The sequence below is a fragment of the Gavia stellata genome, chromosome 21 (assembly GCF_030936135.1).
Source record: "Gavia stellata isolate bGavSte3 chromosome 21, bGavSte3.hap2, whole genome shotgun sequence".
In the NCBI taxonomy this organism is placed as follows: Eukaryota; Metazoa; Chordata; class Aves; order Gaviiformes; family Gaviidae; genus Gavia; species Gavia stellata.
Window position 1 is genome coordinate 12,909,994 of NC_082614.1, and position 26,528 is coordinate 12,936,521.

The following is a 26,528-nucleotide window of genomic DNA, read 5'->3' on the forward strand; positions in this document are numbered from 1 at the left end:
TTTTTTTTTTGCTTGTTTAAATCAAAGCCATGTTCAGAAGTATGCAGCATACCCTCATGTTCGGACATAAAAACACCAATCCAAAAGTTTTCCTTCTTACTTGTCAAATGCTAGACGTAAACACACATACTAAAAAAAAAGTGTGCCTGCTGTCATATCACGTAGAATTGTATTTTTTGTTTTCCAGTTTCAAAATACAACCTTAAAGACTAACCAGCTAGTTTGCATTTACTGAAGTTATTTTCAAAGGGGGGCTTTTTTACTGATGAATGAAAAGATATCCAATCAAGAAAAATACCACAAAGGCAGTACAGTCAAATGAATATGAATACACATAAGTGCACATGCAGGGGAATTAGCATCTTTCTTTTAAAAAAAAAAAAAAAAAGTGGGTTCTAGGCCATCTTGAAAATGTTGGCTCATTTATTCTGAAATTGATGCTGTTTCAGTCCAAATATTGCTAGCAAAAGCTAGCAAGTTGAAGTCCCTGAATAACACAGCGCTAAGGTTCTGATCCTACACGCCAGAAATGGGCATTCTTACCTTTAACACCAACAATGGGCATTCTTACCTTTAACACCAACAATGGGCATTCTTACCTTTAACACCAACATACAAAAAGAATCAGAGCTTTCTTGTCTTTGAAAATAACCTGGAGGTGTGAAACTTTGCAGTGGCCAGAATACCTTCTACTTTACAAGGTCTGTCTCTTAACAGGCTGTAACTTTGGAAATTAAGACTTAGTATTTAAAACACCACAGGTACACGGTAAGACAGTGATTTGTTACTTAAAGGGCTGTGTAGGAAATACACGATTTAAATATTTATCCCTTAAGAAACAAGTAGTAACACTGCATACAGTTCTCTTTCATATCCAATAAAAAGTGCCATCAATTTCTCACGTATATTCCATTTCATGGAATTACTGGAGGAGGTAATGATGTATTTACATAATGTTTTTACACAGCTAACTTTAATTTTTTCTTCTTAGCTTTCATGACAGGTGGCAGTGATATTTTGAAAGCAGTCCTGAAACAACAGAAAAAAGGAACTGTCAGATACACTGAACATATTTCCACACCCACCCCTGAAACAAGAAGAAGAAACACTTACTCGCACGTACTACAAATAGGACTGAAGTTGCAGAATACTGGAAAATAGAAGAATTGGCTTTCACTAAAACAGTTTATTTGCATGTAAAAAAACCAGACTCTTAAATATTTATAAACTTACTTGACAAGCACACAGAGCACACGTAACCAATTTCAATAAGATTTCGATGACAGAAGCATGCAGCTCTGTAGTCAACATGAATAGGAGGTGGAAGGACAAGCTGTGATCTTTGCTCTTGATCAGGGAGAAATACCCACTGCATGAATAGAGAAAAAATATTTTGCAAATTGGAATAGTACTGCTGTATTACCTTGTCAATGAAGTCAGTAAGATTTCACATCTGAGACAGGAAAAACACGGAAGTGGTTTTTAAATGACTTACCAACAAATACTGCAGAAGAGATGGCATGTGGGGCACTTTCAAATATATGCCACCCGTAATGTCACAAGCCTGGAAAGCAGAGAGCATGATCAGACTGTTACGTTTTATGAGATTAACAGGATATTTAAAATATCCACATACTGCACAAGGCCAGCATGTTGGAACTGTCAGATCCACTGAACATATTTCCACACCCACTCTTGAAACAAAGGAAAGAAGAGAGCTTTAGAATATGTCAAACTATCTAGCTCATGTATCAACAAACAAATACAAACAGCAAATAAAAATAAGAAGTCTGTACCTGTTGTAGAAGACCTGAATCAGAGTCCAAGACACAGGCATCAATCAAAATACTCTGGAAGAAAAGAGATGAAATGCATGAAAAACAAATTCAGCTAGGACCAAAGTAGCCTCATCAGTATTACTGTCATGACCTGTTTCCACTATAAATGCACTCCACATATAAATGCATATGCTTCTACAGCTGCAGGACCACCACAGCCATAGGGAAGCTCTTTCACTTGATCAGAACATACTCATAAGAAAAACAAATAATTGTGTTATGTTTGCACATTAATAAAAGATAACATATATGAAAAAAATGCCAGCTTCACCTGTTTCTGTGCTGCAAAGATCACATTCATGAAATTCATATATTGCAATGCACTGTCTTCTGCTGCTTTTATGACCTAAATAAAACAATTCAAACTTGTTAGCCTACATAGTATCACTGGCTTTCCAGACTAAAAGAAAACTGACAGCAGAAGTTCTTACCAAAATCCTTGATTTCATTTCTTGATTGGCTAAGTATTAAAAAGAAAAAGAAATGCATGAGCACATTGTTTCTGTCACCTGCAGTCTGGCCTTTTAATTCTGTAGCATCTAACATCTCAGTTAGATATCTAACATCCAAGACGTTAGATCTAACATCTCAGTTAAAATACGTTTACAAAACTGTTTTATAGTCCCAGTGAGAAGCATCTGTGGACTAATTCAGACTTGTTATGAAAGCAGACCCATTTCATTCATTGTCCAAAAGCAGTTAGATGTTGATCAGGAAAGAAATGTTCAAAGCTGTTCATTACCAAGTCAGTGGTTGAAACACATATCTCAAGTTACATAGTATTTCTCATTGATTAAAGTAATCTGAAACGTGTAGCTAATTCTAGTCCAATATGCTCCTTGCAAAACTATGTGCACAAATAGCGCTTTTCCCAATTATAGAAGTCACAAGAGGAAGACCAAAACCATGTAAGAAACTCAACTATCATCGCGGCTCTGCAGAAGGTCCCTTTGGAAGAGGATTTGTGCATCATGTGACTTTCAAAAAGTTCCTCTCAACCTCCAGTTATTCTAAAGAGGTTCCAGTTACAGTTTTACACATTTTACTTGCATGCAACAGAAAATCAGAATAAGAATGTGGACTAATGATCAAGTCCTTTACTTCTAATCATCACCCAGACCTAGTTTAAACCGGGCAACGACTGGGATAAACTTGTACCTATTATTGTCAGTTTTGGAAATGGGGGTGTGTCAAAACATATGCATATTTGTTTGTATGTACATATGCATTTATATCTGTTATTCTCACTCAAATATTTATGTGAGTACTCAAAACAGGAGCAGAGGCATTACCTTTTACCTCTTTGCTCATCTTGTTGATATCTACATTAGCTGACATTAAGGAATCTACATTCTGTTCTTGGAAATAACTCCAGTATCCATACTGCATATTCACCACCTTAGCCAGCACACATTTTAATAAGCATTACCCACAGTTATTAGGCAAACATTTCAGTTTTGAGTATTATTACAGAACAGGAATAGTAACATTTAATTAATACTGTAAGAAACAGTCTTAAAAATACATGAAGTCTTTGAAGATTCTCTGATCAGAAGGATACAACAAAGTGCTTTAGCAAGTGATCCTGCTAACAGAGTTTCTGTTTGCTGGCCCCTCATGTCAGCTGCAATACAAGAAAAGTTGCAAGTTACTTTTATATAAAAAACAGTTGCTGAACCTGACCATATCAAACACTACAAGTTTTATCTTGGGCAAATAGTATTAATGCAGGGGCCTGAAGTGTCAAGCATAATAAACTCACCTACTTTAAATATATTAAAATTCACATGATCAAAATAAAGGAAGTTTCTACAACTCCTTGAGAGTCCAAATGTTTTGCAATTCTGCATAGTAAACCTAGAATTTTCTTTTCCTTACTTTTTGTCATGAGGTCTTTAATCTCTTCAGCAATTGCATCATTTATTGCTGTTAACAATTCATATTTTCCATCCTTGCTGCCAGAGCAGTTAGATTCCATGGAACTACCACCATCTCCAAAGAGATCTGCAAAAGCCCAACGCTTTCCAGGGTACAAGAAACGGCTGAAAGAGAGAAAAAACAAAGTATTCATATATTGTCTTTAACCTTGTAAGAAAAGAATGCCACAAACTAACCAGCTGTAGACAGCAATACTCTGAAATATAATTTCAAATAATTTTAATACTTGAGACATTAAAGAGACTACGTAAGACAGGAAATCTTCAAACCCCACATTCACCTCCCCCCTTTCAAGACACCCCTTAAGAGAACTGGCAAATAGACACCATGCCTGCACTTAGGGGTAGATCCTGAGACTCACGAGTAACTGGGGGAAAATATCCACTAAACAGAAAACTTTTGCCACTTGCATTGTCCTGCTCACCACATCTCTACCATCCGCTCTCTCTCCCTCTCTCCATATATTTTAAAGTAAAATTCTGTTAAAACCTCCCTCTGCCTTATAAGCCTTTTTGTTGCTTTATGTAAGGCACTAAGTCAGATTATTTCTTTCCTACACAGTTTTAGTCAATTTCTGTTTTTAAGACAATGATATGTTATGCATTTTAAACCTGGTTTCAATTATATACTTCAATCCAACAAAAAAAATCAGGAGACAGGTAGAGGAAAGTACATTTTAAACCTTCACACTGCTAAGAAGCAACTATACCTTTCTTGCGTGTGACTTGCTATTACAGCAAGTCTGTTGGTGCGATTCATAAATAAGTGCGAATTTCCCAGTACCATCGCTGCATCAATGCATTTTGATAGGGTGAACTGCCGAAAAAAAAAAAAGAAGAAAGTAAATATAGCACAGTAACGTTTACAGTTAAGTAATTTAGAAGAAATCTCTCAAATGCAGTTAAAAGAACTTGAAGATACAGAATGAGCTTCCTTTCTTAATAGGAAGCATTTAGGAAAACAGGCTTTGACAGATACACAAGACTGGATAGCTATTTTTAAAAGAGTATTCTCACATCCATTATATCCATCTTTGCAGACAATGTTAGCATAGTTCAGAAACCAAAGACTAATCCCATTTATTGGCTACTTACTAACATTAAAAAAAAAAAAATATTTCCCTCAGAAACCACCATCAGCAGTACCAACACCCAGAAGACGCACCTCAGCTTCTCCCAGCGCCTTCTTTCCCCACCAGATAGGGTTGGTGTCAATGACGATGACCAGCAGACTCAGCTCATCATCTGAAAAAGTGACAACAAAGCAGCGTCACTCCGAGCTCCGTGCAAACACCGAGCAGAGAGGCTCGCCCAGTACCGCTGGGAGCTCAGAGGAGCCGCAGCCGGGCCGTGCCCACGGCGGGAACACGGGGAACCCGCCGGCCGGGCGCCACGGAGCGGCGCGGGCTGCCCCATGGGCCTGGCGGAGCTTCGTTCAGGAGGCACAGGGGCGATAAAGCCGTGCCCCGGAGCCCCGCTCTGCCTCCTCCCGAAGGAACCCGGACGCCGGAGGAGCCGCAGCCCGGCCTGCCCGAGGGCGGAGGCGGGCTGGGGCCGGGCTGGCTGCTCCCACTCCCTCGCAGCGCTCCCCGAGACCCCGCCGCCTCACCCGCGCTCATAGCGCCGCTCGGAGGAACCAGCTGCTCCCGGCGCCCGGAGATGACGCCAAGGCACGTCGCTACGTCACCCAAACGGGTCGCGTCAGGCGAGCGGCGCCACGCCCAGGCGAGGCGGGCGGTGTGGCGGCGGCCGGGCGGGGAGCGGGGCGGCCGCGGCCATGAGCACGGATGGTAAGGGGAGCGGGGGGCGGGCGGCGCGGGGCAGCGCCGAGCCGAGACTGACGCGCCGCGGTGCCTTGCAGACTTGATCGAGACCTTCAGGGCGCAGCTGAGGGACGACCCCGACGTCGCCTCGGCCGTGGCCGCCATCCGCGCGCTGCTGGGCTTCCTCAAGCAGGACCGAGGTGGGCCCGGGTCCCCCTTCAGCCCCGGGCGGGACGGGGTCCCCCCTCTGCCCCGGCTCTCCCCCCGGCGAGGTCCGTGTCGCTGAGGCCCAGCCCCGCCCTGACCGCGCGTCTCTGCCTCCCCGCAGGGGAGACCATCCAGGGCCTGAGGAGCAGCCTGCTGGCCGCCATCAGCACCCTCTCTCGGGTGGACTCCTCGGTGGCCGTCTCCTCCGGCGGGGAGCTCTTCCTGCGCTTCATCAGCCTCACCTCCCTGGAGTACTCGGTAAGGGCGGCTGCCCCCTGCTCAGCCGTGCTGCCTGCTGGGGGACCCTCCAGCCTCACAGCAGACATGGCGGTCTTTTCCAGGACTACTCCAAGTGCAAAGAAATCATGATCGAGCGCGGGGAGATCTTCCTCAGGAAAGTCTCTCTCTCGAGGAACAAAATCGCCAAGCTGTGTCATCCTTTCATCAGAGATGGTGCCGTAAGTAGGCCGAGGCAGGGTCGCTCTTGTTCTGCTGCTTGCAGTAATGGAAAAACACAAGAGAACAGGAGCGGAGTTTATCAACATTCACAACAGCATTGTCTAATGGTGGCTTCTGCAAGTACACAGGCATAACATCACCCATCGCTTTATTTTGTTAAGACTCATCTCCTCCCCCTACCTCAGCTTCCATGCAATCCAACTTGAACTTGTGGTCTACTTCTAAGAGGTGCTGAGGAGTCACAGCTTCAAGTTTCCATTTAAAGCACTAGATCATCACCCCTTGGCCACATCATGGCAGGCCACATAAAGTCCAGTTGTCTATGATTTGTAGAATACAGGTGACATACGTTATCATTTAACGTCAGTGGACAGTTATGTGAAGTAAAAGCCGTGACATCTTTAACAAAAGTAAAGGTTTCCCAAAGCTCAGCAAAAAGTAACATCTGATTTTTTTTTTTGACAGCGAATATTGACACATGCCTACTCAAGAGTGGTCCTCAGAGTGTTAGAAGCAGCTGTTGAATCAAAGAAGCGATTCAGTGTTTATGTTACTGAATCACAGCCGGATCAAGCAGGGCAAGTAGTCATTAATTTGTGTTTCATCTTGGTTAACAGGGTAAGCTACAGCTAGCATCAAACCTGTCATACCTTAAGAAAAGCTGGCAGGCTTGTTTGCCGCATTTTAAATGTTAACCTTAACTACTAATACCATATTATTCTGGAAAAGTAAAAAAAACCCCAATATTAGCAAGTAATTTCCAATACTAAATACTCTAATAACAGTGTTACCTACATTTTCCTCAAAGGTTTACAAACTTTCAGTCAGTGCCAGGCGACCTACATTTTCCTGGGGAAACGGGAGACAAGTGATTTCTAGTTGTCTGTTTCAAAAGTAGGCTAAAATAATCAGTATTATATTAAGCATAGCAAAGTAAAACATTTAGCTAACAATGTTGTTTGAAGGTGCCAAAGAAAGTGTATTGCTGATAGCAAGAGAGCAAGCTTTCCCGCTTCAGAGCACACACTGTTGTATAAGTGAAGTGATAAATCCTACATACTGGATAATCCATGTTGCTAACCAGTCTTTCACTAGAATCAAGGATGTGAAGTAAAGTACATATGATTCTCCAGTTCCACTGAAATAACTTCTAGCCACTGAAATAATGCCTAGCAATGTACCCCATCCTTTATTTCTTGTTTCTTACACGCTGTTAATGGAAGAGCTAAGTTTAAGTAATCGGTCATCTTCATAATAGCTCACTGACTCATCCTTCTGTAGCTGTAATTCCTGACTGCTAAAACAAACTAACTTTACCTTCGCTGGGTTTGTAGTAATCTGTTTCTATTTCTACACAATAACTTATTTTCTATTAGAGGATACATCATAAACTAAAACTACAAGCAAGGGGACACGGGCAGTTATGGATTTCAGTCTTTCAGACAATATTTTTCTAGCACTGTCTTTAAAGAAAAGACTTTCAAGCATCAAACTTTTTTTTTTTAATAGGCAAAAAATGGCAAAAGCCTTGAGGAAGCTGAACATTCCTGTGACTGTGATTCTGGATGCTGCAGTTGGGTAAGTCTGATCATTAAAATTGTGATGAACAATATTAAGATTATTTGGTAGTGTTATATGTGAGTTTCTTAGAAGCTTCCTCAAACTACAGAGGCTGTTACTTAATTTGTCAGTCGACAAACAAGGTAAACAAGTTACACCTTTAGCTGCATGGTTAGGAGAATACGCCTGCCACGAAACAAGTATTTGATGTTTGCATGTTAGAATGAAAAATGGAGTCAGACCTAAGTGTAGAACTTGGGGATATGTGTAAAAAAAAAAAAACCCCACACAAAAAAAAAAAACAAAAAACCCCAACAACCCACACTGAAGTGCTACACAAAAAGGCTATGTTTTTTTTTCTAATTGTCATACATGTTATCATTTTGGGGTTTCTTAAGGTATTTGCTAAATTATCTTATTTGCTTAGTGTAAGTCCAAAACATGATAAAAGAAAGAACTATAATAAATCTGAATCTCAGTTCTTGCGTAAGTGCAAAATGCCTGAGAGGCTGCCTCCAAGAAAATACATCTTACCAAGGCACCTCTAATCTAGGAAGGATAGTGACTTGAGTGGACAAGTCTACAAGTTCTGTTGAACACATTAAGTCTATTCAAATCACTTAGTTGATGATTTTCTTTTTAGATCTGTATTTTCAATTAACAGAACACACAGGAGGGATGTAAAGAAAGGGGGATTGTATGAGGAGCATCCTGTGTATTTAGCCAAGGTTATCACGGTGCAGTTACACTTCACTGTGTAGTTAGTACTTTATCACAGGCACCCATGTTCCCGTAACTGAGTATCCTAGTCAGACTTCAACTTCTTCCAGCATTTACACAATTGCCAAGGTCAGGTATGGCTAGACAAGATATGGTTACTTAATATTCCTGCCAGGGAAGCAGATGAAAGCTCACTCCAAGGATGTGTAACAGCACGTGGGCTTACATAGGTAGATGAAACTAGCTCAGAAATGTGAAAGACTGTTTGAATTACTAATTTCTGTTCAGCGAGTCATTTGTCATATTACCCAGTAAGACTTGGATTTTTTTCCCCCTTTGAACAGCTACATTATGGAGAAAGTGGACCTGGTGTTAGTTGGTGCTGAAGGTGTAGTTGAAAGCGGAGGCATTATTAACAAGGTAAGAGGTAGTGAGTTTATTACATCATTCTGTAAACTCTATAGACTTTTAAAGTTTGGTTTCTTTGAAGAATTCAAGGCTTTCTGAAAAATCTTCTCTATTTGGACATTATCCAGTAAACGTCTGTTTATTGTTGGAAACTGGGCAATATTATGTCACACTAGCACTGAGTCTGCATGTTGTTTTCCATCTGTCTCCACAGATTGGCACTAATCAAATTGCTGTGTGTGCCAAAGCTCAAAATAAGCCATTTTACGTGGTAGCAGAAAGTTTCAAGTTTGTAAGACTTTTCCCTCTAAATCAGCAGGACGTCCCAGATAAGTTTAAGGTAAGAGAAATTCAAATTACTTCTTAGCCAGCTAAGATGCACACTTACGTGTCTATGAATAATTTTCATCTAAGCGTATTTTCATTTATCTGGATCTCTCTACTGTAGCTTACTTTACATAATATGGAATTGCTCCATGTTACAGTCGTATGTCAAACAGCCATAATTTGTCGTAATACTAACATTTAGTTCCTAAAGCAGTTCCTTTGGGGCACAGGAGCAGCTGAGGGCAAGAAACAGTTAAATCAATACACTTCAGAACTACAAATTGTACTTTATAAAGAAGATAAAACAGCTGAGACCAAGGTGGCACCAGCCTATGCCTCATTTTAAAGCAATTGACTTCATCTGCTTGAGACCCAAAAGAGGTTTTAACTTGCAGTTGTGTTAATAACTAATGGTCTCCATTTCCTTCTAGTACAAAGCAGACACTCTGAAAACAAGTCAGAATCTTACAGAGGAGCATCCCTGGATTGACTACACTTCACCATCGCTAATTACGCTACTGTTTACAGACCTTGGTGTGTTAACTCCATCAGCTGTCAGTGATGAACTTATTAAACTCTATCTGTAACAGAGGACTCTGTGTACAGGATGTATCATCATCTTCAGTGACTATCACAGCTGTAAGAACTTGGAAGATGATACAAGTTATATGGACATGGTAATAAGACAACATTATAAAGATTAATTTAATTATCAGCCTTCTTGAGTTTTTTAAAGTAAAACATTACATGTGGATGGACCACTGCTAAAAAAAAATCCTGTTACGACAGCTTCTAAAGACCTAAAATAAGTTATTTTAAAGTAATGGTGGAGTATTTTGATATTGTAAAATAAAATACCTTATGGTGTATTCAAACTCATTCTGACGTATGCTGTTACCTACTGATCTGTGGTACGTACCTGAAAAAAATGAAATGAAAAAATGCACAAGGCTGCTACTGGAAACCTGCAGCTCCTGTCACACCATACAAGAGCGGTGCTTTTCTTTGTTCTTAACTGTAGGCTTGTTTGTATGTCTTTATGGACACCAGGTCTCTTTATGATGAAATTAGATCAGTTTTGTTCTCTGCGTCATTATTTTGTTAGAAAAATACAGTTTTATTGAAATAGGCAGTATTTTAATGTGAAAGTGTGGTTAGAGCAACTGTCAACCTTCAGACTTTAAGTCAGCAACACTTTCTGCTTTGAGTCTGCTCTGGCTGCCTGTTAGTCTCTTCTCAAACTCTTCTTCACTAATTTTTCCTTTTTTTAATCTTTTCAAGAGTCTTGTGTCATTCAGTAACTCTTCCATATCCTCATCTTCAATATCAGAGCCCTGTTGGTAGTTAAAAAATAACAAGTTAGAACACAACACCAAAAGGCTTTCATTTGATACAGCTGAACACAAGAGAAGTTTACTACTCAGATTTTGCTAGGAGTTTCCAACCAGGAAATAATACTCAGTTTCTACCTAGGAAACTATCTAACTCTCAGTTATCCCTTGTTGAGAATTGAAAAAAAGGGGGGAGGGGAGAAACAATCAAGCACTGTCCACCATCATGCCATGCTGCTGCACCTCTGAGAAATAAAAACCTACACTACCTATGCTGGCAGCATTATTGACTAGCATCAGAGTCCTGAGAAGCTGTTTCAGTGTTTGGCTTTAAAAAGCTTCTCTGTAATCTTTTTATGCTTTGCCTGTCAAGGTCCTAAAACGTTAATTTATAGTCGTCAATTCCATCAAACTAAAATCCCATGGCTCTTTGCCATTTGGAAGTATGTACCTATGCTACAGTAATCACGTGCAGTTTAATAGAACAGGCATAGTTTACCTCTTCACGCCTCCTTTTAGCTGTTACTTTCTTTTTCTTCTCCCTCTTGGCTTTCTGCTTTGACCAGGCTTTGTTCTTTATGAATTTCTTTTTGCCTGCATTTTCCTGTCTTTCTTTTCTTTGTTGTTCTAATAGCTTTTGTCTCTGTTTTTCTCTATTTTTATCCTTAAATGAAATGGAGTCTGTATTAACAGTGACTGGAGTAAAGTCTGGAAAACATTTTCCTCTTAGTTCAGGCATCTTTGGCATTTTTAACAATGCAAAACCTTTGGCAAGGCTAGCAAAATCCAGATCTGTTAAAATAAAGATTATAAAGTCAGTTTCCTGCTGGATAAAAAGTTAATTTCACTCAATAAGTCACAGAAATAAACCCCCAACCTTATCTTATTGTATTGTTTGCATTCTATACTTAATACTAGTAACAATACTAAGTCACTTTTTTTCATGCTTGGCAAGTTTAACCAAACTGACATAATTAAGTATTTTCTCTTGAAAACAATGAGAAACAAGTTGCTTGAAAAAAATAGGAGTTTTGTCAGACTCTGATGCTGCAGAAAGTAACTTTGAGATCAGGAATCAGTAGCTGAAGCTTGTGGACCATAACACTGTGTTTTTTCCCCCCAAACCAAATACTGTCTTCTGAAAAGAACAGTAAAAGATACCAGCCCTGCTGGGAATTACCTTTTATTCGGAAGATCAGATTACATTCGTGTTTGGCGTAAGCCTGGACGTAAGACACAAATGCTTTCATCCCTTTCTCAAACACAGCCCTGTCAGCTAGGGCCATAGACTTCAGTTTTGGAAGGAGATCTAACACGTTTGTCTGTGTTTTCATTTCCTGCATGGGACACTGAAAACCACAAAAGAAATACAGAACGAAAAGAAAAGTTCAGCTGAATGATTTAAAATGCACTGTGAAACTTCAAACACATGCCTCCCCAGTTAATCTTCAGTCAACTTTGAGCCTCTTTCCACCTTCTACTTGGTCATTTCAACACTCCAGTTCAGCATTTGGCCCCATGCACAGTTGTCCTAGCCCAGCAGAAGAGTTCGCACACTGCAGCTCGAGAAAGGCAACATCTTCACCTCATGCCTTATCAAGCTACATTCTCATTAGCAGGCCTCTAGAGAATTTATACAATTAATCCCATAAATGCAGGACCAGACACGGGAAATTATCCGAGTTAAAAATAAACAGCACAGAGGGTGCAGTGTATAAACTGGCAGTGGCAGGGTTGGGGGTAGGAGTGTAAGCCAGCCCTACCCTTCTGGAAATGCTCAATCTACACACCCTCAGAAATTAAAAGCCTTTCCTTACTCAACGCATCACATATTCCTATTACAAACTTGGTAGGTAGCACTGGGAGCAATCGTGTTCTAACAGATAGTTGCATTTGGTGATTAATAAGCAGCTCTTGTCTTTTTCTAATTGTGCACCTCGGCTAAAACATTACCTAAGCACATGACCTTAAGTTCTACAAATTCTGATTTCAAAACTCCTATCAGTAAGCCTGTCCCCTTGCTCTTTCCTGCTTTGGGGTAGAATAAAAGTCTACTAACCTTTTGGTTGATTGAGAGAAAGTTAATGTAAGATTCTTCCATGGGAAGCAAAAATACAAGTGCACTGCCTACATTGCCGATTCGTGCTGTTCGACCGCACCGATGCACAAAGGCACTGAAACAACACAACACAGAGCTAGCTTAACAGGAGATGCTCAGTCTGATTTTAAAGTATTAGACAGACAGCAAAAGGGCAAATCTTATGGAATGGAAAATGTTAAGTACTATATACTTTTGAACTACACCAACAGGAGTCAGTAAAATGCAATACAAGAGTCACGCAGCAGTCCCATTCAATTGTTAGGACCATAGGCTAAAGCAAAGGGTACCCGTTTTGGGAGTGACGTTTAAGCAAGTTGTAGGGAGAATTATGACAATGGAAGTTAAAATACATGGAAAAGCATCTTTCACATGAACTTTCAATGTACCATTCCTTGAAGAGCTCTGTCCCTGCTCTCTCATTCACCTTAGCGTCTCACCTCTCGTTATTTCTTTGATATTCTCATACCAAGCCTTACACCAAAGTGCCTCTTCACACAAATACAAGTGGCAACCACCCATTTGACTTACGCACATACAACACAAAGTCATTTCAATTCACAGCAGTTACAGTTACAATAAAAATTGCAGTGTTCCAACCTCCTTTGTTCATGCATCATTTTGTGTGTTCACTCAGACTAACTTCCAGGCAGCAATTAAATGTGTTTTCCGCAGTCGTGCGTTCTCAATTTATATCTTAACAGTATAATAACATCACCACAAGTAGAGTAAAGGTTCTCAAGATCCAAAGTTGCACCTTGCACTGCTAGGTGGGTCATACTGTAAAACCCAGTGTACTTCCGGAATGTCTATGCCACGGGCCATCACATCCGTGCAAACCAAAATGCCACTAGGAAGAAGAAAAAGCGTATTTTCATTAAACTGTCATTTGAGAAGAGCCAGTCTCCCCCCAACTGCGTATTCTGCATCTGCACTGGAGAATGAGGAACAAAATGTTTTAAAACATTTGTTTTTTGAAAAAAGACAAAATATTGTAAGATAGTTGCAGCTTCCACCAACTAAAGTTCTACGTAACATTATGAAAAGGAATGTGATTTATATTACAGCCAACATATTACTAAGAAAAAAATCAATTCCCTATTACAAGTTCTATTTTTATATCACCATTGCATCCACCACAGCCGAACATAATACTACCAACATTTTAATAAAAGACCTAAGAGACTGACAGTTTTAGCATGCTATTTTAAACAGTTGTTCTTCCAGTCTGTTGGTAACTATTTTTCTTATAACACACAATGCTAAAACTCAGGTCCCATGTAATAAAAAATGACAGGTAACGTCGCAAGAGTCTCTTAACAACATCCTGCAAAGCTGACAAAGAATACTTTTCTGCAGGTAAATTACAGCATCATGTTGCCATATTCTTGTTCATATACAAATAAAATAGTATCCTGGGTTTCCACTCTGGTTACCAATCAGGAAAAGGTTATTTTCACTACCAGTTCCCTATCAATGATACGTTTATACAGCAAGGCTAATGTGTGGCTGTAGCATGTGACAGTACAGTGTGTCCAGTTAAAGTAGTTCCACAGACAGCAGCAGTAATGGTGGGCTTCACAGTGCGTACATTTGGCCAGCAAGCAGCACAAACTGCAGAAAGTCCCAGGCTGCAGGATATCCTAAATCCACGTCCCTGCACCTTCCATGCTGCCACATGGATTATCTAAATTAGGCTGGACATGCTCCAGTCACATTTTCACTTTGTTTGTGATCATACTTGGAGTACCTAAGCATAGTCTGTGTTATTATAAATATACTCAGAAGCAGCTACTAGCATCCTTCTCCTCAGCACAACGCCACTCTTCCACACTTAAGCGGCAGAAAAATATTGTCAAACAAAATTACACATCCCTTGCTATTTTTAGTTTTGGCTTAGCCTATTCACATGTTCTTACCCTGGGAGCTTCCGAAACTCAGTGAAAATCTTGTTACGCTTGTGTTTCATTTTCCCATGAATGCTCATTATTTTCACTTGTTTAATTAAGGACTCCAAAGCCTTCCCATAATATTCCACACAGGCACACGTGCTGTTTTGATAAAGACAGACATAAAAGCAAAAGATTATGCTGCATTTTTAATCTGGTTTAGACAGTCAAGCTACAGTGGTCCAAGACCTTTCAAAAATATATACTATTGCCTAATTTTATTTAAAATATGTACATCATTTTATAATTAACATATAATCACCTATAATGCCTTATTTTAAAAATGCATATAAAATTTATGATTTGCTTAACAAAGTTCAACACAATCCTGACATGAAGCATAGATCAATCTCTTTTTAGGCACCATCTTCTACAAGATGTCTATTAAAACGAATCACTTCTAAAATAGTTGTGTCCTTGTCAACACAGGGCACAGTTTTGGAATTTAAGTAATAAACCACCATACTGTTTTCACAATGAAACACAAACAGAATTACCTGAAAAAGACTAGATGTTTTTCCTGTTTGTGCTGTCGAAGAAAATGCACCAACTGATTAAATTTTTCATCTGCTTTGCAGATCTATACAATGCAAAAGAAAAAAAAAAAAAGTAAGAAAATGGACTTGATACAAAGTGATCTGCCGGTTTACTCCATTCATTGTGCACCGATAAATGCCTATGGGCATAATTTCTTAATATTGATCATTTGTACCACAGTTCATTATGTGGAATATTATTCTTTTACATTACCTTGTTTTAAGCAAAACCAAATACTTAAGCTCCCAGTCTTCCCAGCCCCAGCCACAATACCTCTCCTGAAGTCGTATCTCAAGTATCCCTCAGCCACTGCTCTGAAATTGCCAGTGTCTCCTCCCATACCCATGCACTATAAGCAGGTCAAGGAGCCACAGTGCTGCAGCTAGCTTAGGGTTACAACAACTCCTGGCCACCCAAACAAAACTCACAGAGCAGGAAACAACACGGTTGCTAATTTAGATCTTTCTCCTTAGCTTAGTTACCGATCTTTGGAGAACCTGCAAAAGCTTTGTCTTTTGAGACTTTTGGTTCCTCTATTAATGTGATCCTAACTGGCCAACACTTAAAACTTACTGATAGAACCAGGAAAAGAGGAGATGGAACAAGACACTATCGCGAAGCACAGAGGTTCGCACCATATAATAGTTCTCCAGGCGTGTTGGAGTTTTCTGTGTGTTGCTTGCTGCCACTCCCTTCTCTTTCACCGAGATGCGGACAGGATTCCGGAGACCTGCTCTCACCAGGTTCTCCACCTCTTGAGTTTGAGTTGCTGAGAACAGACCTGTCCGTCTCTGCTTGGGCAAAAAGTCCAGAATGGCGTTTAAACTGCAAGTAAGCACATGTCAAATGTAACTGTCCCAAGACTTCCCTCAGAAAGAAGCTCAATCGTTGGGAGTAAGAGTTCATAAACAAAGTAACTTTTATTATGCAAAGTATATAGCATCTTCTGTTGAGCTAATTATCTTAACATTAGGAGAAAAGGGACATCAAGGCATATTTGTTTAAGTGTTTTAAGCCATTCCAGTGCGTAAAAGATATTTAATCAAGCATTAATACAGCATGTGCTAATATACATTAAAAAAATAAATTCTAGAGTCTGTATTCATCAAGAAGCCACTTTTCCTGATTCTCTTCCCCTCTTAGCAATTGCTTTATATAGTCTACAGAGCAAAGAGAGGTAAAAGAAAAAAACAGAACAAATCTAACTTTAGAGGTCATTGTAGGCCACACTCATTCACATCAATCATATATGAACTCATTTAAAACTTCACAAGTATTACCAGAATTTATTATTTAAATACCTTGCTTCAAAGCCCATATCTAGAAGTCTGTCTGCTTCATCTAATACCAACACATCAAGAGACTTCACACAACTTGCTAGATCCAGCCCATCTGCTTTTCTTCTGAACAGATCCTCCAAGCGGCCCGGTGTAGCTACAATGATGTTCCCACTGTTTGTGAGAAGACACACAGCAACTTTGTAACTGTGCAAGGTAAAGACTTTGGGGGAGCTGCTAACATTATTGTCACAGCACAAACCTGCACGCAAGTTGACTGCATTCTTCGATAAAACAATTTAATTTTGTCACTTCTAACTCTATTTATATTTCAGTGCTTTTCAGACACTATGTTGATGGGAGAAAAACGCTCAGGTGAAAGCACACCATTTGTGGTAATAGAAGTTTAGAATATAATCAGCAACTATGGAAAGCAACTATCAGCTAGAAGAAATATTTGGTACCTCCGTGCAAAAGCCAGTGGCAAATATGAGTGCTTCAAAACTTCATCATCAGTATCAGCACCAAACAGTTGCAGAAAATTATTCATCAGCACAGTCTCAATCTCACTAGAGCCTACTGCTAGTACAACATTTACAAGAAAGAAGGAACTGAAATACTCAGTGAGGACAGTTTTCAGCTCACTGTGCTGCACACTGTTCTTCACCCAAACAGCATGTAAACGGTACTGATTTCACATACGATCCTTTCCTATTGCCTCCTCACGGCATATCTCACCCAAGGAAAAGAATCCACGATTTCCTCAGCACACACCCTAATGCAGTCATACATTACCACCAGATTTTAGCACCAGCAGGACCAAAGTCCTAATTTGAAACCCCCAAGGACAAGGAGAAAATCACAGCTGCAAGGCATTGATAAAGATTATTGACAATCAACTCACCCGTGTTCTTTAAACTTTTCAACATCTTCCATGGGATTCCTACCACCAATTAAAAGAATCTGACTAAAACAATAAACCAGAAAGATTTAGGTCACCTTTAAGTTTTGCTAGTTTACGAATGTCAGAAGTCCAAAGAAAAAGAAACTATGGTCATGACAAGTACTCACCTAAACCTGGGGAAGTGTTTCGTGAAATGTGATAGCACCTCATCAATTTGAATAGCTAATTCTCTCGTTGGTGTGATAATTATAGCTCCAACCTGCACATGAAAAACAAAAGGAATTTATGGAAAATAACAGAAGATAAGGTAGATTTGGGCAAAATTCTCCCTTACAAGCTAAGCGAATATGAGCCAAGTTTACGATCCTAATTTTAGACAAAACATTTCCAGAGAAATGCAATAAAGTATACAAAATAACACAAAATATCTATGAAAGAGGTATTATACTAAGGTGCAAAATATCTCTGCTCAAAGAACAGTATCTAATAATGATATTTAATAGCAAATAACAGCGCAAGTTCTCTGTAGGCTAACGTATTCAAAGACAATGGATGCTAAAAAGCATAGAAAGACTCTTGTTTGCAGTACATCATCGTATCTGATATTTTAAGACACTTTTCTAACAGGTCAGAAACCTGTTTTGATTATGTCAAATAAGAAGCTGTATCTGAGTGCAAAGAAAGCACCCAATATTTATTTTCAAGTTTTAAGGTTTATTGATACTGTTATACCAAAGAGCTGGGCACACAAGTCATTTCATATGTATGCAATTTTCCTTATTGATACTCTTCCTGAAATCCTCAAATCTTATTCACACATCATAAAAATATACTCAGAACTGAATAACTTAATCTTACCTGCATTTTCTTTAATTTTTCTTCCCGTCTGAGAAGAATTTCCAGTATGGGAATTACAAATGCTAAGGTTTTGCCACTGCCTGTTACCTGTGAGAAGGGAAACAGAGTCAGCCCTCCCTCAGCTCCAGAGACAAACCAAGGAAAAAACCCAACGAAATCGACGAAGAAAAAGCACTCACCGCTTCTGCGGCAACATCTTTGTTATTCATGAAGAGTGGAATGGTTGCAGACTGAAAAAAGAGAAACATCGCATGAACAGTTGGAGTTGGCTATGGTGGAAGTAAATCTCACAGAGGCTAAATCCCCACGAGAGACACCAAAGCTCTCCGTAAACGTTACCCAAGCAGAGCCAGCGACGGGAAAGCCAAGGGCTGCGGCTTCCCTCGCTGCTACAGAATCCAGTGACTGCTCTGACCTGTAGCCTCGGGGCTGCGACCGAGCCCACCGACACCGCCCGCACCCTCCTTCCTCAGGCCCTGCCGCCCCGCCGCTGCCCGGCTCCCCCATCCCCGGGCCAGCCGCGGCCTGAGGCCGGCGGGGAGCGCTCCCTCACCTGCACCGGGGTCATGCGGGCGAAGCCGAGCTCCCGCAGCGCCTGCAGCACGCCCGGACTCAGCGCCACGGGCAGCGACTCCCAGCTCCCCTCAGTCACCGCCTCCATCTTTGAGGGGCGCCTCGGCCGTGTCCGCCGCCCGGCCTCGCCCCCCTCCGCCCCCGGTCCGGCCGCGGCAGGGCCGTGCGGAAACAGGCGCCGCAGCACGTTGGTTCCGGGCCGGGCACGGCCGGCCGCTGCCACCCACCTCCTCCGGCCAGAGCCTGCGGGTTTTTGCCTCCTCTACGAGAAAACTCCGTAGCAAATACCACCCTTTGGATATAGCAAAAAAAAAAGATATTTTTATGGCAAGCGGCCTATCATAGTAAGTGCTTCTGCGGGTCATGCAGAAGCACTGTGGCACCCAACTGCCCGGAGCTGAGTAGCAAAGCTGTAGGTTTAGAATTACCTGCAACTTCTACCTGCCCACAAAGTGGGATGGCTTTTCCATGAATTCCTGGTATCCTCAGAGATACTTTATGAAAAAGCTTTGGGTGTTAAACTGTACTTCCTTAAAGCATCAAAGAAAAAAAAAAACTACAAAGTTACTTTTTTTTTTTTAAAGAATTTGTTTATTTATCGAACCTGGGTCATATTTAGATTCACAAGCCATTTTTAAATGTACATCTTCGAATTCAATTTTAAGTGTTTTACACAAAAATATTGGCACACAACAGTTGCAATAAGGTGTAACAGCCACCTTTCTGAAGAACTGCTGCAAGTGTTTGCCCAAGGTTGAAAAAACTTTACCTGGAACATGAAAACCTGTAACAAATTTTAAATTAATTGTACAAAACTGTTGTGTGTTACTTGTAGAGGCTCCCCCCTGGAAAAGACCCCACCCCACCCCCAAAAATGATTACAACTAATATACATCAGTCACAACATGATCCTGGCTCAGCACCCACATCAGACGCTTCTTTAATTTTTAAACCAATCATCAGATACCGAGGAAAGTAACTTTATACAAAAACAAATCTACATGTGCCTGAAAAAGAAAACACACCAGTATTTAGCATTATGCTAATTATGATCAGATAATGGCAGAGACTGCCACTTAACTTAAATACAAGGGCTGCATAGCATTGCAATAAACCCCCAGAATCATTAACCCTTTGGCATCAGGAATCCAGATTTCCTGAACACTAACGCATTCTGCAGCAGCGCCAACAGTCGGAGCTTTGGACCTGTAAAAACCAAAGGGTTAACTACTGTTTGCCAAGACACTGCACACAATTGGCTTCCATATAAAACCTGTGAAAGACTGAAAACCGTACAATGAACGTTCGGTAATGAGAGGAGAAAATGTATTTTCATAGCGACTATTTAATTTAAAAGAACTTTGGGAGCAAGTTGATGTAATTAGGGTAGTTACTGAAGACTTTCTTTTAAATAGCAGCTAGCTATGAATACTAGATTGGAAGTTGTCAGCTGTCTTCTATTCATTATCAGAATAAAGTTCCAATCACTTCTCCTTGGCAGTTTATGTAAGTGAAGAAGGGGTTATTTCAATTTCGTAACACCTACTGCAGGGTTAAAGATGTCAAAAAATGCAAACAGTCATGTTAGGGCCTTGTACCGTTTCCCTAGATAGAACTGCAAGTACAAAAACAGGGAAAAAAAGTTAGAAAAGACATCAACATTGCTTGTTACTACAGTTGAATTACAGCATTTGCAGCTTGCTTGGACCTCGCTTAGCATACAGACTCGGCAGATTTAAGTGAAAAAAATTATGCCAATTAAGTGACAAGATTTCAGCACAGCTTTTGCTACGGAAGATATATAAAAACAATTCATTTTTAACTAGGAAGGAACATAAGCAATAAGTTTTACAGTTCAGTAAAGAGGGTTCAGAAACTAAATGACTTTTTTGTGACCAGGATGTTTGGTAGACAGTGAACTGAAATCCGGGACCAGAAAAGTACTCTTAAACAACCCTTCGGACTTCAAAAAACCTCTTCAGATAGTAGATTTGTCCCAGTGTCATGGCAACTAATACAAGAGCTTCAAAGAATGACCAAAGAACCACTCTGCTGTTTGTGTTGTCATTAACTGTTGGGGGAAAAAAAAAAAAAAAAAGAGGTAAGTAACAAAGCATTTAAAACAAACTTAAAACATACTTTGTCATTGGAACTGAAGTACTGCACATAAACCACTGATACTGTGTCATTACAAGTGTCCCAGAAGGATGCTGCAGTCTTAGAAATGAGATCTGAAAGCTGAGGGGAGTATTTTTCTGAACAGCTTGAACTGTATTATGCAAGCAGATGTTTTAACCTCAACTTTGGACGTACACTGCAGCACCTTCCTCTTCTGCCCACTTTCAAAGAGGCCAGATGAAGCTTCTAACTGCCAAACAGAAGCCACTTGCTTTTTCAAGTAATGGTTGCATATTACGGTCTCAAAGTCAAGTGGGGAATTTCTAATCTCTGAAGGTTTATCGACTTTGGTTCTAAAAATTCAGCATTTTCTTAAATCAGACCATTAGTAACATAAGTCATAAAACTGGAGATAGCCATAGGTTCAAAAAGTTGAGTGGCCACTGCTTTAATATCATGTTGTATTTTCACATTAAAAATATTTGCCCTTTATTCTCACTGAGCTTCCCCCAACGCACCACTTAGCACTCTCAGTCGTACTTTAAAGCTGTATTTCAGAAACTGAGGGTTGTGACTGGAGAGTTAACCATATTCTCTACTTGGAAATAACAGTAGCTCTGCTCTACTTGAACAAAATATTTAAAAAGGACTCTGGCTCAATTATTAAGCCACACCCACCTCAGGGATGAAGTAATAGTTCAACCAAAGCCTGTCCCTGGGAACCATATCATTTCTAATATCTTCATGAATATGCCATTCAAAGAACTATAGAATTTACACCAATTAAGCAAAGATTATTTTGCATAACAATCTTCATTACACGAGAGGCAAGCCAATTTAAAGATCACAAGCATCAACTACATTCTTTACTGTATGGGCAGGTCCTTCAGAACTTGTTCTAAATTTATTTTTTAGTAACTTGGAATAGCTTTCATGGACTTGTATTTTAAATCATATTTTCAGCTGAGAGGGGAGAAGGCATTTAAGTCAAAGACACATACTTGCTCTATGTATTCTTTCACGAACTTCCATGTACTCCTGTTCATGCTTTACAGCTGTCATGGCCACTGCTAACTCATTAATCATCTCTTCTAGCTTGTTCTGATGAGCTGCGGAATAATTTCAGAAGCATCAGAAAGTCTGTTATTGACTCAAAAAGCAATTTGTTAAAATTTATGAAGTTATACTTAATTTCCTGTCGCAGAAGTTCTGAAAAATGCAGTCTGTACAGCTGAAAACTTTCTATCCTTACAGCAAATTAAAGTTTAATTTTCATATCGACACTTTTTCTAACACGTCTCTATGGTATGGTAACAATTGGGAAAACATCTTTCTCCACATCCAACTAGAAGGCAGAAGACACACAATTTAGAGTCAGTACAGACCACTTATTTCCAACATGGGCAAACTCTTCCAGAAAAACAGAATGTAAGAACACGTAAGATCAATACCACACACTAGTTTCTATTTTGCCAATATCTTCCAATATATTCCAAGCAAATTATCTTAACATTGCAGCCTTTCCTAGTTGTTAAGCTTGCAAAAATAGAACGACTGAGAATTTAGCTTAAGATCATGATGCTGGCAAACTGAGATCACTTTCTGAAGCAACATATCACATCTTGTGATCTTCCACTTTAGCTGAAGCACAGCATTCAGCAGAAACAATGCCAAAGGGGCCTGGCAGAGGGCAGGAACTGGCTTCAGATTCTGGTATGTCGTGAAAGCAGAAGAGGAGGAAAATACCAAACCAATGATAACAGAAAACTCGCTTGAGATAGTTCAGCAAATGGAAGGATCAGAAATCCAAGATTTAGTGATTTGACTGTGAATCACAGGATCTTTTAAATACATTCATGCTCAAAGAACTGTCCACTTATGAATTTATAAATTATGCAAGTAATTTTCAAAGTTTTCTAGCACCAAGAGAAGTTCAAGGTATCATTCCACAGACACGCCCTGGGCAATCAGCTCTCTTAAAAAGTCACAAAACCCAACACATGTTCCACTGAAGGGACATACTTGACTTTGAAGCTACCTTGTTATGCTTTTATTTATAAATTAAGTGCTTCAGATCACAATCTGAAAATAAAGCTATTCAAAATATACATCTTATGGGGAACAGTCAAAAAGAGGACCAGAGAGTAACACTCATACAAGTTACAATTAAAATCTAAATAGTTGTGTAAACCACATTCACTTTGCTAATATTGTAAATCCCTTATTTTCATGGCCAACTGGTCATTGCAATACGTGCAGTTTATTAGTAAGAGAAGAAATTACAGTTGCAGGGATTGTTTAAACCCACTGAAAAAATTACACTCAAGAAAAAATGTTTGTCTTAAAAATTTAAAGCTGCACTAATATTCTTTACAACAGATATATTCAGACTCAATAAAAGATTTAACTGAGTTTTTTAAAAAAAGTTAGGAATTTGTTACTTTAAGTGATATCAAACACTCAATGCACACAGTTACTTACTTGCTAAAATAGAAAACAAGAATTTATTGGCTTTCTATCTATAGTTAGCAATTTCTAAATAAAACTTTATAACTTGTTACCCAAAACATTCATTTATTTCTTTTACAGCAAGTGACAAGTTTGAAGTTTTTCCCCTTGTAACATTACTGATAATTAATAACCTAAAAGAAGCTTATTGCTTCCAAAAGCCCTTGATTATTCAACACCCACTTTTGCAACAGAAAGCAAAGACCATCTAAAATATCCAATGTTCTTGGATGTTCAGTGTTTTAGCTTAATTTCAGCTAAAACTCCTGATTAAGTCTTCTGTTAGCCATAAATAACCACCTGAAGACAAACTGTCATAGACAGTTCAAGGACCTGATCCCAAGAGCTGCTAAGTATATAAAACTCTCGATGAAAGCTTGCAGGTGCTCAGCATTGCTCAGAATCAGACCTTTTATGTAGTTTATTAAAAAGACATTCTCATGCTACAAACAAATGTTACAGAGAAAAAGCAAACGTTAGCTGTTAGTGAATAAACATATGCAAAAGACAAGATGCTAATGAGCTTTCAAAAAGCAGTACACATACCATCCCAGGTATCTCCACCACCTAGAGAAAAGTGTAAGAAATGAACACAAGTACAGGACAAAAGGCTGCAGATAAAACAGTAATTTACACGGCTAAGAGAAAATTTTTATATTAGCACACTTATCAAAGAGCTCAACTAATGCATGTAGTAGTCTACATACTGCTGAGCAAACTAGAAATAAAAGAATGAAACCGATGAAAAGACTAAAGGATGAAAGCATTAGTTTCTGCAGATGGCCAAGTGACTCCCTGGTGATTTTGCATTAAATCATGTAATGAGGTCTAAAAACATCCATATCCATTTTAGCTGTGCAAGAGAACAGCTAACTAGACAGCCTGAAGAAACAGGAATTCTGAGAATCCTAGTCAAGTTCAGAAGTCATGCAAGTACGGAAAAGCTCCTGAGCCGGAGCCAATTTCTTTCCAGGAGCCTTCCTCACCTTCTGTCTCCATGTCTTGCCCCTTTGGAGCTTCCCCGATATCAATAGTGAACATCACTATCTTGGGAGTCATGGTGGACATTCTGTTGCTAAAGCAAAACTTGTAAGTTCCATCCATGTGGGCGGCAAATGTGTATTTTCCACTGGACTCTCGATCACCTTTATAAATCCCTTTATTATCAGGCCCTGTAATCTGGATGGGGAAAACAAAGTATCATACATTTTATTTAAAATACAGTGGTTTAAAATACACTGTTACAGCACTGCATGTGTATTCTGAAGTCATCCAGTCAGATTTACCAGTATTATCTGTAATCTGACTGGTTCAGCATTCTTCATACTTTCCCTCCCACAAGTCAAAAGCAGTGATGCATTTTTCTGCACAAAAATCTTTTTAAAAAAAACCCACAAAAACAATTTCTTGGTAAAGAAAGTCATACAAAAGCCTCTCTTACTGGCCAAGATTACCGGCCTTCCATAGTCAAGATAAGACGCATTCAAGAATAAGTGAACCATAAGTTATCAACAGCTCTGGCTGTTAAACAAATTAACAACTGCAGGGGAAACCTTATCTCTGATGTTTGAAGGAAAACAAAAAGGAAAAAATACATTCTTCCACATGTCAATACTACTTTAGATATACAGTCATGCATTGTTGCAGTTACCATTTCAAATGGACTAAGAGCCCGAATACTGAGCACTCAGGGTCACTGTGATCTTAAGGCTTCCATCCCGCCAGGCCACCAAACTCAGCTGCTGAGCTTCCACTAGCGACATCTGAGTGGGATTTCATAGCTTCCTGACTCTGTCCTGTATTACAGCGATGTGTAATTTTAAACTATTACATTCACTCTCAGCAACGACTCTCTCAAATAAACAACTATCTGCTGTTCACCAAGATGAAAAGAATTCTTATTTATTCTTCTCCTACCGATTCGATGTCTCAGGGAAGAAAACGACTTACCTACAACTTTCAAGATGGCAATCAACCTGATTAAAGCCAACACCTTTTGATTCAAGGGGAGACACACTGCTCCCAGAATAAGCAACACATTTTTGTAAAGAGTAATCCTGTTCATTCTTCCCGCCAAACAGTTTATTATGACAAGCCCGTATCGAGCAGAATAACGAAGAAAAACTCAAGAGAACAGCTCCAAAGACAGGAAGACTGCTTTCTGCAGGAACAGCAGAAACGACAAGTAGCCTTAGGAAGCGTAACCCCCAGGAGAGGCACCTCGTCCTCTCTGAGATGGCCCACGCCACCACGCGAGGCCCGACCCAGGCGGGCAGGGAGCCCTTGTGCCCAGCAGGCCGACAGCGAGCCCGCCGCACGGAGCCCCCGCAACGAGGCGGGCCTGTCCCAAACTTCACGGGCGGCTCAAACCACCCTCAAGCCGGTGTTGCCCCCTCGCCCCCAAAGGGCACGGCCACCGCTGCCCTCCCGGGCGCTGCCCCGAGCCGCCACGGCCTCCCCACCCCCGCACGCGGCGGGGGACGAGCGCGCAGGGCCCGGCCCAGGGGCAGTCCCGCGGCGGCGGGAGAGGGCCCGGCAGCCCTCCCCTCAGCACGGCACCCGCGGCCCAAGGTCAGCCCGCCGCGGCGCCGTCCCGCCTCACCTCCACGTCGATGTCGAGGAAGCCCCCCTCCGCCACCTCGAAGATGAGCCCCATCTTCGTGCCGGACGGCACCCGCTCCAGGAAGCACTCCTCAGCGTGCGCGTCGATGCTGACGAAGTAAGCGGCAGCCGGGGCCGCCAGCGCGGCCAGCAGCGCCAGCACCCCCCGCACCGGCGACATGGCGGAGCCCAGCGGGAGGGGGCACCGAGCGGCGGGCCAGCAGGAAAAGGGGAGGGGGGACTTCCGTCTCGCGCCACGCCCCTTCCGGGGCACGGGGCCGCCGCTCATAGGCCGACACAGCCCCACTGCCACGTACGGCCTCTGCTACGGTGGCCATTAAGGGACCATTCGGAAGGGGACCGCATAAACCCTGAGGCGGGGACCGCGCGGCGCAGGAGGCGGGGCCCGTACTCGGGAGAAACCAATGAGCACGGAGCAGGGGCAGAGCCGCGGCGGCGAGGAGCCAATCAGAACGAGGCGGGGAGAGCGGTCCTGTCAGAAAGAGCGGCGCGCGGAACAGCATTGGGTGAGCAGCTGAGGAGGCGTTGCCAGGC

The 26,528-nt window shown here is 40.9% G+C and overlaps 4 protein-coding genes across 7 annotated transcripts; 1 reads left to right on the top strand and 3 right to left on the bottom strand.

Moving 5' to 3' along the window:
• Nucleotides 1-562: 562 nt before the first annotated feature.
• GTF2H3 (general transcription factor IIH subunit 3) lies at nucleotides 563-5,436 on the bottom strand. 3 transcript variants are annotated; one of them, XM_059827693.1, is made up of 13 exons: nucleotides 5,385-5,436; nucleotides 4,941-5,020; nucleotides 4,486-4,592; nucleotides 3,717-3,880; nucleotides 3,400-3,462; nucleotides 3,131-3,160; nucleotides 2,270-2,298; nucleotides 2,110-2,184; nucleotides 1,797-1,850; nucleotides 1,496-1,564; nucleotides 1,234-1,369; nucleotides 1,114-1,150; nucleotides 563-1,029 (listed from the first exon to the last, which is right to left on the bottom strand). In XM_059827693.1, the coding sequence occupies exons 1-13, from the start codon at nucleotides 5,392-5,394 to the stop codon at nucleotides 960-962; spliced, it is 924 nt and encodes a 307-aa protein (XP_059683676.1). In that variant the 5' UTR covers nucleotides 5,395-5,436; the 3' UTR covers nucleotides 563-959. The 3 variants fall into 3 exon arrangements, with proteins under 3 accessions (XP_059683676.1, XP_059683675.1, XP_059683677.1); XM_059827692.1 differs by having other exon boundaries at nucleotides 3,131-3,169; nucleotides 5,385-5,419; XM_059827694.1 differs by lacking the exons at nucleotides 1,797-1,850; nucleotides 2,110-2,184; nucleotides 5,385-5,436 and having other exon boundaries at nucleotides 4,941-5,033.
• Nucleotides 5,437-5,537: 101 nt separating this feature from the next.
• EIF2B1 (eukaryotic translation initiation factor 2B subunit alpha) lies at nucleotides 5,538-10,180 on the top strand. Its single transcript, XM_059827521.1, has 9 exons — nucleotides 5,538-5,565; nucleotides 5,637-5,738; nucleotides 5,867-6,003; nucleotides 6,087-6,203; nucleotides 6,670-6,782; nucleotides 7,714-7,782; nucleotides 8,829-8,904; nucleotides 9,107-9,232; nucleotides 9,651-10,180. Exons 1-9 carry the CDS (start codon nucleotides 5,553-5,555, stop codon nucleotides 9,804-9,806), a joined length of 909 nt encoding a protein of 302 aa, XP_059683504.1. The 5' UTR covers nucleotides 5,538-5,552; the 3' UTR covers nucleotides 9,807-10,180.
• A 99-nt stretch (nucleotides 10,181-10,279) lies between these two features.
• DDX55 (DEAD-box helicase 55) lies at nucleotides 10,280-18,834 on the bottom strand. The gene is made up of 14 exons (XM_059827520.1): nucleotides 18,727-18,834; nucleotides 18,353-18,403; nucleotides 18,174-18,260; nucleotides 17,483-17,574; nucleotides 17,316-17,378; nucleotides 16,436-16,585; nucleotides 15,770-15,959; nucleotides 15,095-15,177; nucleotides 14,568-14,699; nucleotides 13,406-13,498; nucleotides 12,610-12,724; nucleotides 11,731-11,899; nucleotides 11,050-11,342; nucleotides 10,280-10,553 (listed from the first exon to the last, which is right to left on the bottom strand). The coding sequence occupies exons 1-14, from the start codon at nucleotides 18,832-18,834 to the stop codon at nucleotides 10,386-10,388; spliced, it is 1,794 nt and encodes a 597-aa protein (XP_059683503.1). The 3' UTR covers nucleotides 10,280-10,385.
• Nucleotides 18,835-19,325: 491 nt separating this feature from the next.
• On the bottom strand, nucleotides 19,326-26,154 carry TMED2 (transmembrane p24 trafficking protein 2). 2 transcript variants are annotated; one of them, XM_059827739.1, is made up of 5 exons: nucleotides 25,975-26,154; nucleotides 24,359-24,551; nucleotides 23,919-23,939; nucleotides 21,866-21,973; nucleotides 19,326-20,817 (listed from the first exon to the last, which is right to left on the bottom strand). In XM_059827739.1, exons 1-5 carry the CDS (start codon nucleotides 26,152-26,154, stop codon nucleotides 20,693-20,695), a joined length of 627 nt encoding a protein of 208 aa, XP_059683722.1. In that variant the 3' UTR covers nucleotides 19,326-20,692. The 2 variants fall into 2 exon arrangements, with proteins under 2 accessions (XP_059683722.1, XP_059683723.1); XM_059827740.1 differs by lacking the exon at nucleotides 23,919-23,939.
• Between the last annotated feature and the right edge of the window lie 374 nt (nucleotides 26,155-26,528).